This window comes from Saccostrea cucullata, unplaced genomic scaffold (genome assembly GCF_032062105.1).
Source record: "Saccostrea cucullata isolate Sc308-1 unplaced genomic scaffold, CSIRO_AGI_Scuc_v1 ctg1744, whole genome shotgun sequence".
Classification (NCBI taxonomy): Eukaryota; Metazoa; Mollusca; class Bivalvia; order Ostreida; family Ostreidae; genus Saccostrea; species Saccostrea cuccullata.
The window spans coordinates 190,511-206,332 of record NW_026929032.1 but is presented as its reverse complement, the minus strand read 5'-3'; the positions used below and the strand labels follow the sequence as shown (position 1 = coordinate 206,332).

The 15,822-nt window shown below is 32.7% G+C and overlaps 2 protein-coding genes across 5 annotated transcripts in view; both read left to right on the top strand.

The window, feature by feature from the left end:
• Window positions 1–15,822, top strand: part of LOC134279639 (perlucin-like) — a 60,174-nt gene that overhangs the window by 18,936 nt on the left and 25,416 nt on the right. The gene's annotated exons all lie outside the window — the stretch shown is intronic.
• On the top strand, window positions 7,558–13,381 carry LOC134279624 (uncharacterized). 4 transcript variants are annotated; one of them, XR_009994682.1, is made up of 4 exons: window positions 7,558–7,690; window positions 7,860–7,917; window positions 7,996–8,124; window positions 12,987–13,290. XR_009994682.1 is itself a non-coding variant. In XM_062762044.1 (4 exons), exons 1-4 carry the CDS (start codon window positions 7,607–7,609, stop codon window positions 13,053–13,055), a joined length of 333 nt encoding a protein of 110 aa, XP_062618028.1. In that variant the 5' UTR covers window positions 7,558–7,606; the 3' UTR covers window positions 13,056–13,290. The 4 variants fall into 4 exon arrangements, 2 of the variants coding, with proteins under 2 accessions (XP_062618028.1, XP_062618027.1); XR_009994683.1 differs by lacking the exon at window positions 12,987–13,290 and adding an exon at window positions 12,289–12,382; XM_062762044.1 differs by having other exon boundaries at window positions 8,003–8,124.

Below are 15,822 nucleotides of genomic sequence, written 5' to 3'. Positions count from 1 at the left end.
ACGAAATAGGAGTTTTCTTAGCGAAGTTTTTTTTTGATCGAGTCTCTGGGGAGTACAAAACATACGAGCAAACTCCTGATGTAATAGCAAAAGACGCTGTCATAGTATAGACCGCCGATGTGAGATTTTCTATCAATTAAAAGACATTGAGAAAATTGTCCGTAACTTACTAATAAATCTTTAGAAGATCGAATGAGGGTGCCAATCGGTTCTTCGGCTGTTTATGGAGACTAATGAATGTGTATCGATGAAATTCCTAAATTAAAGTCGGACTTATTCAACTTCATTTTAGCAAGGATAAAACATGACGCTGTTTTAGACACTTCGACGTTATAATCAATGTGCCGTAAGGTGATACAATACATGGCATAAAATCTCATAATTTGTTTATTTATGCATATATTTTTCTGAAATTTGCTGTGTATATTACTAAAATATGTACTAAATAATAATGAAAATTTGGGAACCCAGTGATGTTTATTTTTCACACTAGACAACTTGTCTACGATTTTACGGGACAACCCTCGTAATAAATGTAACTTATAGCAATAACAAAAAGTGTATGAAAAGCTAAGTTATGTTAGGCTTGTTTTTAAAAACTGCAACTGCGTAGAATGTTTGAATTTTTTTTATCTTTGAAACCTGCTTTATCTACTTAAAGTGGATCACTAATCAATTTATCAATTATCTTTTTTTAAGGTTTCCTTTTAATTTTATTTTTCATCCCTATAGGAGAGTTACATACATGTATTTGGAAGGTTAAACAATTTAAATGCCTTTTGATCAACAAGACTTGTGTCAACATAGCAATAATACGTCCTTGAAGTTGTACTATTTTTTTGTGCAATTTTCTGCATTTTTTTAAAAACCAGTCTAGTAATTAAAAAAAACACATACCAATCAACGTATAAAGGTTGCATTTTTTAAGTCACAGAATTCTGTAGAGAGAAAAGTGCAAAGTGTCTTACGTAACGTTATACACATGCTAGGCAATCTTTAATAGATTTATAAATATCTATGTGGGTTTCCTTAATTCAATCTTATTTTCCAAAAAAAATATGCTTTATTGACCTTGGACAAATTCTTAAAAAAAATCGATTCGAAAAATAGCAGCCTAACGAAGTTCTCTCGTGGCCGAAACACTTATTTATAACGATATGTGAATTCCAAATCAGATACATTTCTATAAATTATTCAAATGGCGTTTGGAACATAATCTTTTAACCCTTTTCATGCTCATAATTATGAACATCCAGTTCTATTCAAAATGTATTAACATCGGCTCAATTCCCAAAACCTTAACCTCCATCATTGGAGTAGTTGACCTTAAAGTAGTACTTTATTGTAATTTGTTAATTTTATGAAATCGAGAGTAAGGTAATTAAGAAAAAACAGCAGTACCGAAAGTAGAAAAATGTTATTTTTTACGTAAATATGTATAACGAAATGCAAAAGAAAAAAGACCATTAGGGGGTCAGAAGAGGGGAAAAAGCTTCCATAGAACATATTAAATATTTTGAATTATATTACTAGTATGCAAATTGGGCATTCCATAAATCAAGCACTGAAATGAGTATCATAAAAAAACGATGGGATAAAACAAAATGATTGATCACTTTATATATGTATATAAAGTGACTAAATAATGATGACAATCAGATGACACCTAAATTACATTGTATTACATTGTATAATGGCAATGAAGTGAAAGAAAGGGATGGATGGAGTTCCTTTAAAACTCAGCGTGGATTAAGAATTCGACTCTCTCCTTGCAAAATTGCAGCTTGTACTTAGAGTTGAAGTTTTATAAATCCAAATTGAACTCCAAGGTCAGGTCAAAAGGTCATAATAGTTTATATCAAATGCAAGGCATTGTCGGAAGGATTACACTGTATACCTGAGAAAGCCCTACATGTAGTTTTAACTGTCGAATATTTGGCAAAAAATGTTTAAACTCCAAGCAAAGTTCAAAAAGGTTAAATATACAAGTAGTGGTACCCTGTGAAAGGCTTGTCACAAAAAATACATCTGTTAAAAATGAAAACCATAGTAACTGTCCCATCCACTAATGGTCATTGGCAAATATTTGCATTTGCAAATGTTTTCCTTTATATAACACTACTGAAAGCAAGAGTTTTTATATTTGTTTAAATACAGGTACGAGGTCAAGAGGTCATAGATGTTTGCATGGATAAACGTTCGACGTAATTTCTCAGTGACGTCATAAAGAGTTGACGCACGTTCAGTGGATTACATACATGCCGTTGGGTTTGAAAAATAATGCATTTCACACGTTAAAAGTCACAATCAGGCAAATTTAAAGTATGAATAAGTCACAAATGTAAAGATAAGTAATAAGGTATCATTTTTTGAGTTTTATTGGGATGTAAAACGGTTTGGCACATGATCAAATCTTCCATAAAGCCCTTCGGGATTTATGGGATTTAATCACGTGACCAACCCGTTTTACATCCCAATAAACTCAAAAATGATACCTTATTTCTTAAGTGTTTACGGACATACAGACAAACAGAAGACAGATGAACGAACATGATAATAACTGTATAGTACTAGTATCTCTGAATCTTTTATTGCGGGAGAATAAAAAACAACAATGATCAACGATGGGATAAACCACTCTAATTGGTAGTAAATTTAGACTATAGTGTCTCTGCTTTAAATAAGTTCATTGAATCTGAAAATTATATATATATTACAAAAATTATGCCCCATCACAAAATACATCATTCTATAGAACATAAATAATTACAGAATAATCAAAAAGCTGATTCTATAAAAGCGCAGCAAAAAAAAAACAGTATTGACAATGAAAAAATGTCACGTATTCAAGTACATAATTATGTAAATAAAGAAAAGCAAAAAAATACACATCAATATGAACTCATGAGCAGAAGATACTTGAAAAAAAGTCCAGACCTATTGAACAGATAAAAATTTCCATATGCAACTATCTTTCTTCTTCACTGTTGGCTGGTAACAGGTATAAAATAACATTGTGTGTTGATTTTCCGTAAGGGTTGCATGGTTGTAGAGATTTATTTAAACACCGTTTCGTGATTATTGTATTAAGTATTTAAACTCAAACGTGCATCAGTGTTATGCTGTTTTCTTAACATCCAATTCGTTCTAACTTTCAGTTTCATTGTTGTTATCCTAAGGAACGGTTTATTTACATAATGACTAAACATGTTAAAAAATTATCAAAATGAAATCTATTTATCAAATGTTATCAATAAATATTGATTTTGAAACATGTCTTCTAAACTTTGAATCTTAAAGTAAATATATCATGGTGCTCTTGATATAGCGACCTGGATTAGTTGTACATCTATTTATGCAGATTTGCACGTTCACTCATCTCTGAATTTCTGAATTTTTTTTATTATAAAAATCTGCTTCTGTATTCACTATCACTATTAGAAATATATTCATATACTCAGTATTATATATTTTTATTCAAAAAGTAAAGACGATTTATGATTGAATAAATACATATAAATACACTGTCGGTAATTTTATAAAAGAATACTAAATCCTAATTTCTCTACCAAATAATCTACCAAATTGTTATCGGTATAGATTTCAGATAATACATATGTGTACAGTTTCAGAAAGAGCAAAAAAGTCAAAAATATGCAGTGACTTTGTAGACTACAAAAAAAGAGAGAAATAAAACGTTAAGGAAAAAGGAATCCTCCTTGAACGAATTATCTTTCGTAACATTTTCAATGTGGATAAGGTTTAGGTGCCTTCTTTTTATCATATCTGATAGGTTTAAAGTCTAAAGTAAACGATATATTGGGGAATTAAAAATCACATTTATGTAAAGATATCCAACTATTTTTCTTATTTCTAACTGTAAGTTGGCGATCTTTCAAATCCAATTGCTTAACAAAGGACTCATCTCTTCCCCAGCTTGCTTTCACTGGGCAACAGAACAAACATCATTTTAAAACATCTTCCTTTCTTCACTAAACAAACAATCCAATTAAGGACAAACCATCTTGCAAAGTCTTTTGTTTTCATAAGCCGCGTACAAATTATTATAAGCTTCTACAAAAGCATTTCCAAGAAATACGTTTAATTTTTCAGCCATTTGTTGTTCGAATACGACTGATTTAACCATTTTTTTGTCACAAGTGATCTACATATTTGCGTCATTTTCACATTGTGACGTCACAAACAGGGAGCAAAACACTTCATTACATATACTCTTTATAGACCATGTGTACATGTATGAATCTATGTGTGCCAAATTTCATTCTGATCTGAATTTCGGTTTTGTAAATATAGAGATAGTTTGCAAACTTTTTGATCATCCCTCGTACATGTGTATAATCAAAACTAGAACACTTGAAGAACTTTCTAAATCACCGATGTAAAAAAAGATTCTAAATCAAATCTTCATATATAATTCTTATTCTCAGTCATTCCAAGTCACCGTTGTTAATAAAAAAAATACCGGAGAAGTGCCGTTGAGAGTAAAATTATAATAAATGTGCTCGAATAGTTTCTGCACATCATAATCTAATTGATTTATCGTTATACCATTCAAAATTTGATCACATCTCCAATCCGTATTTTCACCCCTCAAATTTTTTTTTAAAATTATAATATTATTTAATTGCGTTTCTCCAATTAAAAAAAGATATATATTTCAATAGAAATAGGAGTCCAGTTCGTCTGTAACCACTGTTTCATATTTCAATATTTTACAGCAAATTTCCATATAAAGAGAGATTTTGTATCCTAGAAAAAAAAATCAAAGTAAAAACTGGGGTCTGGGGAAAACTTTGACCTATCTATTTGGTATTAGAATAGTCGTCGTAAACAGAATTGGGGCTGATTTGAAACGTCAAATCATCGATTTCTGGCGTAATTGCATACGTTATTTAAGCGTAAAAACTTTACAAATCAAAGGCGTAAAAGATTTGACTAGAAATCCAATTTTGGCTGTTGTTTTCCCAAAAAATGTTGAACTTTTTTTGTTTCTTTTAAATTAGATTTTATTTATGAGCACATTTTAAAAATAAGATTTTATCTGTAACTAGTTTTTTTTTTTCATTTATAAAATACATCTCACATTAATGCTTAACGTCGCATTAAATATTAAAAAACGCATATTTGAGTCGTATTACCGAAACCGGCCAGACATCAAAATTGCTCTTTAAATCTCTCCGACTACTTGCTTATAATTTTTAAAGAAACATTTGACTACATGTACCTTCTGATTTGCACATTTCATATATCATTTTACTTTTATCAAAAGAACTTGTTATACAGTAATAAAAAATCTTGACCAAACATTTCATTTTTTTTTTTTTGTTACTTGTTGAAATCACGGCATATTACGGAATGTTTTCAAATACGAACAGTCAGAATCAACCAGTATATTTGAAATGTATTAATGAATTTCGTGGAATATCATCATGGACCTTGATACAAGTTGGCATTCAAGTTACACAATTTTAAACCCTAATGCAATGCCCGACGTTCAAGCCATCAGAAATTTCAGAAGTTAGTATTTCTATCACAAAAAGGATAACGATATCTCATTTATATGTTTGTACTTATGTATTTGATGTCGATGCATGAAAGTGTACAAAAGAAACTCCATGACATTAAAAAGGACAAGATAGGGTAACAGCCAAATCTGGCCCCTTATTTGATGTAAAAATCAGAACACTGGTAAAATTGTGATAGTTTGTAGTTAAGAAGGAAAATGATGCTTACTTTAAAACAAGCACTAATTTTGATTCAGAGCTTACATGGAAGCCACTAGAGGGTGCAGAAATAGGGTATTTTCCAGAATTTCCTCAATTCTGGTGGAATTTCATCATATTTGGGATACGTTTCTCTTCGGAAAACATAGAGCACAAGCTTGCCTATCTGAAATTTTTACACAAAAACTGCATCTGATATTTAGTGTATAAAATATATAAATTTGGTAGATAGGCAAGCGTGTGCTCTATGTTTTCCGAAAGAAAATGTGCTGTAAAATTGATGAAAATTTGCATAAAAATGAGAAATGTCTAAAATTGACCTATTTTCTGACCCCACTGTGACCCTATATATTCTGAATCTTTAAACCAATACTCATTTTGTGGCGGGGGTGACAACAGGTTTTTATGGATAAACTGTTATATCATTCTGAAAGACGCCCAAAATCGGGGGCCAAATACTGGTTTTACCCTATCTTGTCCTTTATAGCTAAAACACGTATACAACAAAGCGCAGTTTCACATCTTTTAATAATCTGAATCCTGTGTTTATACTAAATGTAAAGTACATCCTTAAGGTCTTTAAATAAATTTCTATGGATACATGTTCCGCAGCAAAACAAGCATTTTGAACAACCAAACTGTAACTTTTTTATCATTAAGAACATTTCACAAATATAAATACGAAACTATAACTCTGTAACTGCGGTTTTGGCCGGTCAGCAGGAGATGCTCACTCCTCCATGGCACCTGGTTCCACCTCTGATGTTTTAGAGGTCCGTGTTTGCTCTGCACCTATTTTGTATTGTTTTATGGACTTTGATATTGAATACTGTTCGTTTTCTCCATATCTTAATTTCATAAACTCAGTTTTTAATTTAAGAACATGAATAACATTTGGAATCAAGTGGCATTCCCTGCCAACCTGTAACTACCGCGGTCATCGTGCTTTAAAGGAATATTTTTTGTTCAGGTCGGCGAATTTTTGCAATTTTTTTTTTCAAAATTTTAACAAAAGAAATAGTGTTGGAAGACAAGGTCTCAGAAAACTTCATAAAAATATGAAACCCGACATCTTTCTTGTATCTGCATTGCAGTACTTGTATGTAGAATCGGAATGATTTTCGATATAAAATTTTGTACATGACAAATACTAAAATTCCTTATTTCTTATTGCATATATATGAGGAAGTTTTTGACGTCTATTTCGGTATTCCAAGTCCTTTTATTTATTGTAAGTGCTTAAAAGTGTATTTGTGTCGCGCAAAATGACCATCTTCCGCACAACTATATGCCTAATGGTTCCTGTCATCTCAATACTGGATGAGATCTCTTTTCGTTTCATAAACCAAAACATTAAACGGTTCCGAAGAAAGATTTCTGCGTATAAATTTTTAGAGATCATTCCGTTGTTCCCCTGAAAAAAAATTAAATAGCACTTGCACCTAAAGCAGACTAAAAACATATTTTTTTGTTTCTTGTATACATTTCTGAATTTCTAACCATCTTAGAGGTTTTTTAGCTCAATTTTTGACATTGTTTATTGCCCGATGATAGTGTGTAACTTTCTGTTAATAAAGAAGAACATTTGTGTGCGTGATTTTGTGTCTGTTTCAGTTTGTCATTTTGCGAAAAGGAAGTTACAGAATTTGCATTAAAATCCATATGCTGCAATTTCGTTCTTTAAAAAAATAATAACAGGAAAACCATACTTCAAACAAGGAAGTTTCTTTCGAATTTCAAGGCCGGAAAAATATGTATTAAAAACAAAAGTCTAGTTTAAATTTCAATACTTCATATAAAAAAGAAATTTGGATTATAAATTTACAAAAAAATTGAATTTAATTTTTTTTAAAAAGGCTTCAATGGATTTAGTAAATCATCTCCTGTTAGCAATATTTGCGCTTATTTCATTTAAAAAAATGTTGTCGGCATCTACAATTTGCGCTGTAGGTATACATACTGTTTTCTTTAAAGTTTTATCTATTTTGTATTATTATATATTTACATGAGTGCAGGAAACATGTAAGCTTTAAATGTAATTTTTATAACGTTCAGAAAAAAAACTATAATTTTACCTTTACTTTTGCCTTTAACTGCTCATTATTGTTTTCTAAGATGGACAGAACTTGCTGTTTAAACTATAACTGGAACCCTGTCTTTAAAACGTGCAAAGGTATGTCTCACTCCCCAAAGTAAATTTAAAAATATCATGTTTTCTATACTTAGAAATTAAATCGGAAATATTTTACAGTCTGTAGAAATGGTACCTTTGGAATTGATTGTTATATTCCATGCTTCAGTTCGACACATGGTTTGTAATGTCATTCCCTTTGTAAATGCAGTCGACAAGATTGCCACCATGCATTTGGATGTGTTCACGGTATTGCTTTAAGTCTTTTACATGAAATGAAAAATGTAATTTTGTTTTGTCTTGCTTTTTTGTGTTTACGTTTGTTGTTTGTTGTTTGTTTGCCCCCCCCTTTTTTTTAGCATGTTGCAGTTTCTGCTTTTTCAGCATGTTACTGTTAAATCACATAATTTTCGTGGGGTGAAATTTTCGAGGTTTAAAAAATTTTTCTGTGCCGATTTTTCTAAAAATATATTACCGAATCGTTTTCTTTTGGTAATAATTTAACACTAATGGATATTTCTGATTAAACAAGCTAATTCAGAGAATTCGTGTCCCCCGGTTAGGGAAAAAGTCGGATCCCCCTGACTGAATTTGTAAAATTATTAAATGTATACATGTATACTGAAGCAAATAAAATACATGTATGTCAATATGCGTATAAAGATTTGATTGCTTATTCTTTATTATGCGTATAGAAGATTCTTTTTATATGGAATATTTATCACACTGTAATGATGATTTTATAATCTCATAATTTTTTTCTTTTCACATGCTGAATACTATCACTTAAAAAAAAAAGTTTAAAAAAAAAAGAAAAGGATCGTCCGAGAATCGATCCCGGGACCTCTTACACGTGAAGCGGGAGACATACCACTAGACCACGTAGCCGCGATATCATGGCGCAATTATATACAAACAATAAGTCAAATAAATGTATATATTCACGTTCGATATATTGTCAAAATTTAACACAATGCATGTTGTCTAATTTAACCTTTATTAAACAGTTCTAATAGATGTAATAAGGATATAAAGTCCGCCGAGAACCTGTTTTATACGTAACAACTCTCCTTCATGCCCCTGTGCTAAAAATAGCGACATGTAATACAATCAATACTAATAAAACAAACGGGACGGGGCACTTTGAGAGGGGTGAGAGAGGTCTTAGGGAGATTTGGTATAAAATTACATTGCAAAAGCTCAACATACTCTTGAAATATCGCCCGAAAACGATAGTGTTACACACAAACAGAATGTATACATTTCTGACCTTGTAGTTTGACTTTTTGACCTCAAAATCAATAGGGGTCTTCTTTAGTCCACAGGGAGTTGCTATGTAAAGTTTCATTGCAAAAACTCAAAGGGTTCTCGAGATATCGCGCGGAAACGAAAGTGTTATAACAGACAGAATTTGCAAATTTATGACCTTGACCTTTGACCTTTTGACTTCAAAATCAATAGGGGTCTTCTTTAGTCCATAGGGAGTTGCAATGCAAAGTTTCATTGCAAAAGCTCAAAGGGTTCTCGAGATATCGTGTGGAAACGAAAGCGTTACAGACAGACAGAAAGACGGACGGACGGACAGACGGACAAACCCAAATTAATATCCCCCACTTTTCAAGCGGGGGACAAAAAGCACGTTAAGCATCACCTTAATCAGCATGGATTTAAAACAATTGAATATTTTTAGATGCCTATATATACCCAAATCCGGAAAAGTCATACCGAATCCACTTTGAGTTTCGTTTATTGTCCCCCGCTTGAAAAGTGGGGGATATTAATTTGGGTTTGTCCGTCCGTCCGTCTTTCTGTCTGTCTGTAACTCTTTCGTTTCCACACGGTATCTCGAGAACCCTTTGAGCTTTTGCAATGAAACTTTGCATAGCAACTCCCTATGGACTTAAGAAGACCCCTATTGATTTTGAGGTCAAAAGGTCAAAGGTCAAGGTCATAAATTTGCAAATTCTGTCTGTTATAGCACTTTCGTTTCCGCGCGATATCTCGAGAACCCTTTGAGCTTTTGCAATAAAGTTTTACATAACAGCTCCCTGTGGCTTAAGGAAGACCCCTATTGATTTTGAGGTCAAAAGGTCAAACTTCAAGGTCATAAATATATACATTCTGTTTGTGTGTAACACTTTCCTTTTCGGGCGAAATTTCAAGAGGATGTTGAGCTTTTGCAATGTAATTTTATACCAAAAGTCCCTAGGACCTCTCTCACCCCTCTCAAAGTGTCCCGCCCCGTTTGTTTTATTAGTATTGATTGTATTACATGTCGCTATTTTTAGCACAGGGACATGAAGGAGAGTTGTTACGTATAAAACAGGTTCTCGGCGGACTTTATATTCTTATTACATCTATTAGAATTGTTTAATAAATGTTAAATAAGACAACATGCTTTGTGTTAAATTTTGACAATATATCAAACGTTAATATATACATGTATGTGACTTAATGTTTGTATATAATTTTTGCCATGGTAACGCGGCTCCGTGGTCTATCGCTTCATATGTGAGAGGGCCAGGGTTCGCATCCCGGAAAATCCAATGTCTTTTTTTTCGAAATACTTTTTTTTTTACTAAATGATAGTATTCAGCATGTAAAATGAAAAATTTATGAGGTCTTGCTTGTACAAACACATAAAATCATCATTAAAGTGTGATAAATATTCCATATTAAAAGAATCATCTACACACATAAAAAGAATAATCAATCAAACCTTTATATCCATATTGGCATATTTTATTTGCTTCAGTATACATTTATTAATTCTATAAATTCAGTCAATGGGATCTAACCCCCCCCCCCCCTGCGCATGGTTTACTTAATTTTTGTCCCCCGCTTGAAAAGTGGGGGATATTAATTTGGGTTTGTCCGTCCGTCCGTCCGTCTTTCTGTCTGTCTGTAACGCTTTCGTTTCCACACGATATCTCAAGAACCCTTTGAGCTTTTGCAATGAAATTTAGCATAGCAACTCCCTATGGATTAAAGAAGACCCCTATTGATTTTGAGGTCAAAAGGTCAAAGGTCAAGGTCATAAATAAGCAAATTCTGTCTGTTAAAACACTTTCGTTTCCACACGATATCTCTAGAACCATTTGAGCTATTGCAATGAAATTTTACATAACAACTCCCTGTGGCCTAATGAAAACCCCTATTCATTTTGAGGTCAAAAGGTCAAAGTTAAAGGTCGTAAATTTATACATTCTGTCTGTGTGTAACACTATCATTTCTGGGCGATATTTCAAGAAGATTTTGAGCTTATGCAATGTAATTTTATACCAAAACTCCCTAGGACGTCTCTCGCCCCTCTCAAAGTGCCCCGCCCAGTTTGTTTTAGTAGTATTTATAGTATTACATGTCGCTATTTTTAGCGCAGGGGCATGAGGAGAGTTATATTGCGTATATAACAGGTTCTCGGTGGACTTTATGTTCTTATTACATCTATTAGAACTGTTTAATAAAGGCTAAATAAATCAAACACCATGGCTTGTGTAAAATTTTGAGAATACCGAACATGAATATATACATGTATATGACTTCAGTTCTGCTTATACTTGACAATGTGTAAAGCGATTCCGTGGTCTGGTGGTTATGTCACTCGCTTCACATGCAAGAGGTCCCGGGATCGAATCTCGGTCGAACCTTTCTTTTTTTTTTTTTTTTTTTTTTAAATACTTTTTTTTTTTAATAAATGATAGTATTCAGCATGTGAAATGAAAAATTTATGAGGTTATAAAATCATCATTATTACAGTGTGATAAATATTCCATATAAAAAGAATCTTCTATACACATAATACAGAATAAGCAATCAAATCTTTATATGCATATTGACATACATGTATTTTATTTGCTTCAGTGTACATGTATACATTTAATAATTCTCAGGGGGATCCGACTTTTTCCCTAAGCAGGGGACACGAATTCTCTGATTTAGCTTGTTTCCCTAAGCGAGGGACACAAATTCTCTGAATTAGCTTGTTATGTATTCTTTATTTTTTCACATTTTACCGGGGCCCATAAGTGCACTCGTTCTTTGTGAGTGAGGATTTGATTTCGTAATAGGAGAAGTGCTGAGTAGTAATGCATATGAAATTTGATTTTTCCAGGTGGTCATGGATTCGTAGGTCTCTGCAAACCTTGAAAACAGCGAAAATTAAAATTCCATGAATATTAGTGAATTCACAGTACATCGAATTTTCAGTTTTTTAAATCAAATGCTGCTAAAAAACCCAACTTGATAAGTAACCCTGGTTATAACCGATCCTCGTAAAGCACATGGTTTACTGGTTTTCATCGGAGAAAACTGGTACATGTAACACTATCAATATGTCAAATTAATATATATATTCTTCCATATTTAACATCTAGATAATGACAGGTTTTCATTCGTTCAAGTGCAAATGTGTAGTTTCAGATTTCCATGTCAGCAAACTAGGAAGAAATTAGATATGTTAACCAGGTTCATCACATAGAGGGATTGGGTGGAAGTTATATAGACATGATTAAATACGCATTAATTAAGTATAGAATATAACATATGATTTTGAGTGATAAATTCCATATCTTGTAAAATATACTTGTATTCTCTATTTTGTACACATTTGGAACAATTTATGACACAGTTGTAAATAAGTGTTAAATTATTTATGGTGCGTTTATTCAGAGACGTAGTAACAGGGGGGCCAGGGGGGGGGGGGGGGGGCCTGGCCCCCCACTGTTTTCCCCAACATTACTTTTACTATAGAAAATGTTCATTGAAGGGATGGTTGCCCCCCCCCCCCCACTTTTGACCATAGTAAACTGATATCAAAGAATTGTAAGGAAAAAAATTGGAATTGAAAGTAACTTTGTTACACCACTACCCCCCCCCCCCCTCCACGAAAAAGGATTTTCGAGTTTTGGAAACTTTTAATTTTCCCTTTGTTTTTTTTTTTTTGTTTTTTTTTTTGTTTTTTTTTTCTTGCTTGTCAACTTTTTCAGCTTAATAAAAAAAAAAATTTCTCTGGTTGGCCCCCCCCCCCACTTTCAAAACCGATGCTACGTGCCTGCTTATTTTTCTATCTGACTTTTTAAGATTCTATTTAAGAATATATCTTTCATTTGTAGAGGATATTGCATATACTTTACCTACAATCCTACAGGGGATGGAAATTAATAATCAAGTTTTGCCTATAGACACTAGACGATACAATGATTCTCTGAAAAAAAGTGAATTAAACGTAAGGTTTTTACTCCACTTGATAAATATCACATCCAGCTTTATTATTGCTATTTTGCTGTTTATCATAATAGCACATGTCGTCTTATTTGCGGATCGACGTCGTGAAGTGAACTCTGTTCGTCGCCTTCAGTCAACTAAACCACCACAAAATCTCTCAACAGAAACTATATTTCTTGAAACAAACGTATAGCTAAAACAAGAAATGCAACATGCCATAATTCAACCAAAAATAACAGGACACGAGGACGTCCTTTTGTTTGAATTCTTTATAATGAAATGACTTCAGTGAACAAAGAATTTTTTTGGAGGAAATGGACATGAACATATACCTGTAGTACTTTGGTTTAATACCAAGGAGCAGTGGAGCACATTTTTAAAGACTTCATGCATTTTTCACTATACAAGGGAGCCTCATTTATCCGGACGCTTTGGTTCCCAGTAAATTTGTCCGGATATGTGAAGCAACCGGATACCTGAATCACCAGTTAAACAAGACACTATAACATTTAAAAATTCTGTCCCGATGACAAATCGTCCGGATACTGAAGCATCCGGATATCTGGGGTCCAGATATCTGAAGGTCCATTGTATAATCATAAGGGCCCCGTCACAACAGCAGAACCCCTGACCAGAGGATTGAACACAATTTTGAGGACTTCATTTCTTATCATAACCATGTACATAGTTTATTGGTTTAATATCCAAGAGGGAAGGAAATTTTCAAAGAATAAATGTATTTTCACTATAAACGATTGGGGAGTTTATTTAAAGAGTACAATATTTTTATCATGTTATTATTAATTTTATCTATTGCATGAAGTCACGACCCCCCCCCCCCCCCCAACATCCCCCTCAAGTCCGACAATATAACTAAATACCCAATTTGTGCCAACTTTCGATTGCAAATATCGTGTTTTATCTAAAAATAATAATAACGTTACTTTGCTAATTAACAGGTGTAGTTCTTTTAAAAAATTCGCCAACATAGTTAAGAATCGTTATAGTTATGTTTAATCTGGAAAAGGAAAACTTTAATAATCATGCACAATTATACGGTAATTATAACAGACGAATTAAATGGATGAACGCAATGGATTTGATATACGACATCTTACCAAAAATCATACTTCTTGTTATCTTTGAAGAAAAGTTGACTTCGGCATCGGAAATTTGTTTTGTAAGTTTACGGTTGTTTACGTTTGTTATGTTTAAATATTACTTTATTGCACCGAACAACACTTTGTATTACTAGATAAACTCCATCCAGAAAATATTTCATAAATGAGAAATATGTACAGCAAAACTCGTTTTGTACGAACACGGATATTGCGAAGTCATCTTGGATCCCGGGCTATATAAAATTAATGAATTTCTTATACGGTTATAACAAATTACGGAATTTCATAGGTCCCAGTGATTTCGTGTTAACCGAGTTTTGCTGTACTAACAAATTTAAAGGAAAAAAAGCCCTTAAGGAGAAAAAACATTTTCAGCTCAATGAATTTTTTTTCTTTATAATGTAATTTTAGTTGTAACACGACATTTGATTGGATAAAAGATTTTATCCATTTTGTATGACATAACTTGGTTACACCACAATAAGTTACGTCAAAAAAAGTATTACTCCGCTTGACGTTACTTTTAAAATATGCTATTTTTTTTAGCCTTTTTTCGGGTTTATAAAGCCTAAACTGCCCCAAGTTATGTTATATCGTATAACAAAAAGTTGAAATAAACTTCATTTCTTAAATATTATATACTAATTAGATATACGATTTAATAGGTAGAAATTTCCTGTCCTAACAGTTTTTATTGGGATCCTGTCCTTAACAAGCGTCAAGGTATCCTTTAACCTCCCTGATCAGAGTTTTAAAGAAGTTGTTTTCATAAATGGTTGTTCTGAGAATTTTCCCAAAATGTTGAAAGTTTGTAGGCCAGGAACCTTCGGAAAAGATTGTTCTAAATTATGTCGTTATCCGACATATGGGGTGATCTGTCAGTCTAAGTGTTGGTGTAGCCGAGACAACTGTCATCATGAATTCGGCTGTAAACACTATGGTATGTATTCGATCATACTTGTACGTGTTCTCTGTAATTTTCTTTCATCTTTCTTTTATCTTTTTTAGATATGTTTTCGCGAGTTGTTGATCTTAAAATTCTTATTCGAAAAATTAAGTTACATCCTTTAAACCCTTTTGTATAACAATTTCTCTTAGTTCGAAGGAAATATTCTAGATTTCATTTTCACAGTGAAATCCTATTTATCTTTGTGTTTTGCAAACAACTTTTCATAGCAGTTTGCTTTTTGTGGCAGGGTTTAGTTTTTACAACCTTGTGGTTATGTACTTTTTTGCGGAGGTGGTACGCAGAGGTCACTTTTCTACAAGACTATTGATATCAACAAAATATTGGCTATGATCGAGGTTTTTATGTAATATATTTGGCTAGCATAAGTAGTTTAATGCAAGTTTTTTATGTTATATCTACGGTATATACGAGTACATGTAATGTGCACGGCCCTCTCTAAAAAATATACTGTAGCAGATGATTACTTAAAATAATACCTGCACTTAGTTATAAAATAGACAAACGCGTGGTGTAGTCTAGCGTAGCGGAGTAAGGGGTAAATCCAAACGTCACAAGTTAGAATTCCATTTTGGACGGGAGACAGTATAAAACCAAGATCCATGTCGTTGTAGATGCTTGTACGAAAAAGATCCC